This window comes from Bombus pascuorum, unplaced genomic scaffold, assembly GCF_905332965.1.
Source record: "Bombus pascuorum unplaced genomic scaffold, iyBomPasc1.1, whole genome shotgun sequence".
NCBI lineage: Eukaryota > Metazoa > Arthropoda > Insecta > Hymenoptera > Apidae > Bombus > Bombus pascuorum.
The window spans coordinates 4,810-8,894 of record NW_026869773.1 but is presented as its reverse complement, the minus strand read 5'-3'; the positions used below and the strand labels follow the sequence as shown (position 1 = coordinate 8,894).

At 38.5% G+C, this 4,085-nt stretch overlaps 1 protein-coding gene across 1 annotated transcript; it reads left to right on the top strand.

The window, feature by feature from the left end:
* The first annotated feature begins 317 nt into the window (after nucleotides 1–317).
* LOC132915974 (DNA-binding protein Ikaros-like) lies at nucleotides 318–3,506 on the top strand. Its single transcript, XM_060975733.1, has 2 exons — nucleotides 318–332; nucleotides 1,242–3,506. The coding sequence occupies exons 1-2, from the start codon at nucleotides 318–320 to the stop codon at nucleotides 3,504–3,506; spliced, it is 2,280 nt and encodes a 759-aa protein (XP_060831716.1).
* Nucleotides 3,507–4,085: the final 579 nt, after the last annotated feature.

The following is a 4,085-nucleotide window of genomic DNA, read 5'->3' as shown; positions in this document are numbered from 1 at the left end:
GTACCGTTACTCTGTCAGTTTTATAATAAACTTTGAAACAACTATTAGTTGTTATTAATTGGAGTACGAATCACTCACCTTACGTGCGGAACGTGAAATAATCTCGAACCGACGCGACAGTATCACAGATGATAATACATATAAATATGTTGTCGGTAATTTACCGACCGCAAAAGTTGACGGTCCATCGGATTCAGATAATCATTTCTTTAACCACACTTTAATTTCTTGAGCAATAAGGTGCTCGTCCTGAACGCTAGAGTATAAAACAGATATTTTGATAGATATTTCAACAACCAGTGGTATTTCATAAGCCTATGACAGAGCCAACAGTAAGTACGTGTGCGTGTGTGTGTGTGTGTATACGCGCGCACGCATGTGTATGTATGTACGTATTTGCCATGTTCGTAAACACAAATTTAAGAATTCCATTCAAGTGTGTAAGACTCCTACGGGCCAGAAAATATTTCTCGAGTAAGGGACCTCAATCGATTTGCTAGACTTCGCCGTGCAGCGCTTCTTGTGTCTGCAGCACGATCGTGTTTATAATTAAACTCTATTGTATTATGTAAAACTACATTTAGTTAAACAACATTCTTTTGTATCACATGTACTACCGTATGTCTACTTTAAGTATATTGAATTTTTAGAGTTTTGCATAGTGTTTGTTACTCTGTCGTACATTTTATTTATCATTTATAATATACAATTTGCTAAACATGTAGAAGGACTGCTCGTTGCTTTGTACTAATTTGTTACCTGGAAGAATACATTCATGAAATAACGTTAAACAACCATGCTAAAAGAATTGTTTGCGAATCTGATTTTTCTTACGTTTGAATGTAGTTGAGAGTTGAATATAGTCGAATTCACTACATAACAGTTTGAAAATATCGACCGGCCCTGCCCTATGGTAAATGTTAGGAGTTGAGGAAATGTTTCTTAACAATTCTAATGGAACCGTAAATTTATATAAAATTTACACCTCTCTTGTTATGTATGTAGTATTCTGGATTTGTGCAGTTACGTATTTCATGCTTTTAATGGTGGAGTCTGGCTGACTCATAAATATGGCGTCATAAACCGTTCATTCTAGTATCTAATTCAGTAGCTCTATACGTAGCATTCTGTTCTACTCGTAATATTTATGGCACGATTGACTTCGATTACTAGACTAGAATGGTTTCATAGGTTTTTCGTTTCTTAGGATGTTACATTAGGTTTGTATTTTTTTTTTGCAGCCTTCTGAATATGCAATAACCATAAAGGAAGAGCCAATCTATCCAGAGGTTTGCGATGACTCGTCGCCAGTTGATACGAATACAGGAAATGAAAATGAAACAGCGACGTTTGAAGGTGAATCTTCGGATGACGTTTATCGTAGAAATGGAGAATCCGCGTGTCCTCAAGAAAGTACTTATTTAGAAAATAACAAATCGGAACCTGATAAACGAACAAGTAAGCATAAAGTACCTTCAAACAACGGAATAAGTTGCAACGTTTGTTTGTTAACTTTTCAAACTAAAAATTTATTGGAACTGCATAATAAATTATATAGCTGTAACATACTTAAGTGTAATAATTGCATTGCGACCTTCACTACGCATATTTCGTTGATACGTCATTTGAAGACGCGATGTTACACGAAAAAATCGCATGGATATAGATGTAATTTTTGTAACCGAAGGTTTTCCTATAAAAAACATGTCCAATCTCACTTATTCCATGTGCATGAGAATGCAATATGTTCTGGTGAAAGCAAAATTACGAAAACATCTCCTGAATCGTTAGAAAAGTCGAAGCATTCGAATGGTATAGTAAAGGCAGAATCAAATACTTCACACAGTCCCTCCCCCAAACATGTAATTAGCTCAATAAATATATCTTTGAAACCACCTAATAGTTCAAACGATACACCCACCAAGGGTTCGAGCAGCAAGATCAAGTCTACGCATCCGAAACGGTTAAACGATTCGCATGGTACACTTTCGAAAAGGATGACGCAGACCGTCCTTACAGACTTAATATCGCTGGACAAAGACAAACCGAATGACGAATGGGTTAGCCGGAAAAAAGTTATCGATACGGAGAATATACCTGGTACTGCGACTATTATTCCAACTTCGACGCTCGAGACATTTAGTAACAAGACATCAACGGCTTCAGAAGTTATTCAGATGTCCACTTCTGTTAAGCGAATCGAATCTCCTGTTAGGAAAAGACTGTTTGTTCAAACTCATGTGAATTTAGAAACAATGACATCTTTATTAAGCAACGAAATAAAAGCTGAATCTGAAAGCTCCAATACCTCGCACAATATGTCTTACAACCTTAGGCCAGTGAAAAGATGTTCTTCTCCTTCATATGATTTTTACGATTTATTGGAGTTTAAGACCTCTGAAAGATCAAGACCATCTTGTACAAAAAACAAGTCTCACTACATCTTTAATCAAAGTACAAGATCTGCGCCTGAGTCTAAGCGTAAAGAATGTGTGGTCCTTTTGGAGAACTGCGACAAATTCTTGGAGCCTACTAGTTTTGTGTCAAACGAAAACGAAGACGAAAACGAAGACGAAAACGAAAAGGAAAACGAAAAAGAACACAATGAAGCTTTCAAACAAGCAGTATTGCAAAATGTGAATGAGGAATTTGAAGGTTTTCGTGAAACAAGCTCGGCAGATAACTTGCCTTTGACAGCTGACACGTTTGCGTCAAAGCGATTCAATGAATTTGCAAAATCTTTCGCTCATAGATTAATCGTACCTCAACAAGAATCGGTCGAGTTTAAGAAGAACTTTAAGGTCAATCGGCAGAAAAGATTTCAATGTCATATTTGTAAAAAATCGTTTTCTTTGAAGGAGAACCTGTGCGAGCACATGAAATTGTTCCATACGATTTACATGTCGAGCATATGCAACGCGCGTTACACGTCCATGAATAAGTTACTATCTCACTATCTACGTCAGCATATTGTGTTTAAACGAAGGGAATGTTGCGTGTGTTATGAGAAGTTTGACACGTCGGCATTGTTGAAGCGACACATGATTTTGCATTGTGTGAAGACCATAAGATCAAAAAAAGACTCTCTACCGGTCGATGTTGAAATAAATTGCAATGTATCGAAAAAACAACACAAATGCAAAGGTTGTCGCAAACGATTTTGGCTATACTCGTGTTTGAAACAACATGAGAATGTATGTCGTCGAATGAAGGTCTTAATACATAAACAACGTGTACGTCGTGTAAACCATTTGTCTCGCTCCTTGAAAGAACCAAGTGACATGGAACTCGACATATTACAGTCACCTGATTTGAAACAAATGTTGGATGTTCCGGGTAGGACGACGAGGTCTTTGAAAAATTATTCGGCTCCTAGTACGCTTATTACGGGTGATATTTTCTCTTCGTCATTCGATACAGCTGTAAAGGACGAAAGGTTACTTAATGGGATTGCATGCGTAGAGGGTTACCAAGCGGACAAGATGAACGGAACAAAGTTTCCTTAGTTTCCTCGCCTAAATGTTCTAGTTCCTTTTGCAACAGTCGGCACTGTTTCCACTTGTCTTCGATCCATGCCTGGTAACCCCGTAAAATGGACTTGTTCTTTTGACTGCATCGTTAGTATTCGTCGAGTCGTTTGGATGTGCAAGCAAATCGACTAATTTGCAAACCTTGTCTCCGATGCAAGGAGATAATTCTGTCTTTCTTTTCCATTTGTATAGCGGTTTGTAAAGATAATGCAATGAACGAGCTTACCTTGTAGCTGTGAGTTCAACTGTTGCTAGTCACTGTGCAGCGGAATATGGTGATGTTCGCGAAGAAGGCATTTTTCCCGAAGATCACTCGTGTTGTAGTGAAACTGGAGTTGTTCCGACTACAGGTTGTCGCTTGTCCCTGTGCAGCGGAATGTCGGTGACGTACGTTTCGTGAGGAAGGTAATCCTTCGCGAAATTGGCGCGTTTTGTCGTGAGATCGAAGTTGTTGAATATCGTTTTGTTGACGATTGTCCAGTTGCGACGAGAGGCTGCGTGGTTGCGTTCTTCATCCATCGAATTATGCCTCTTCCAGGTGACGGCCCTTGACGT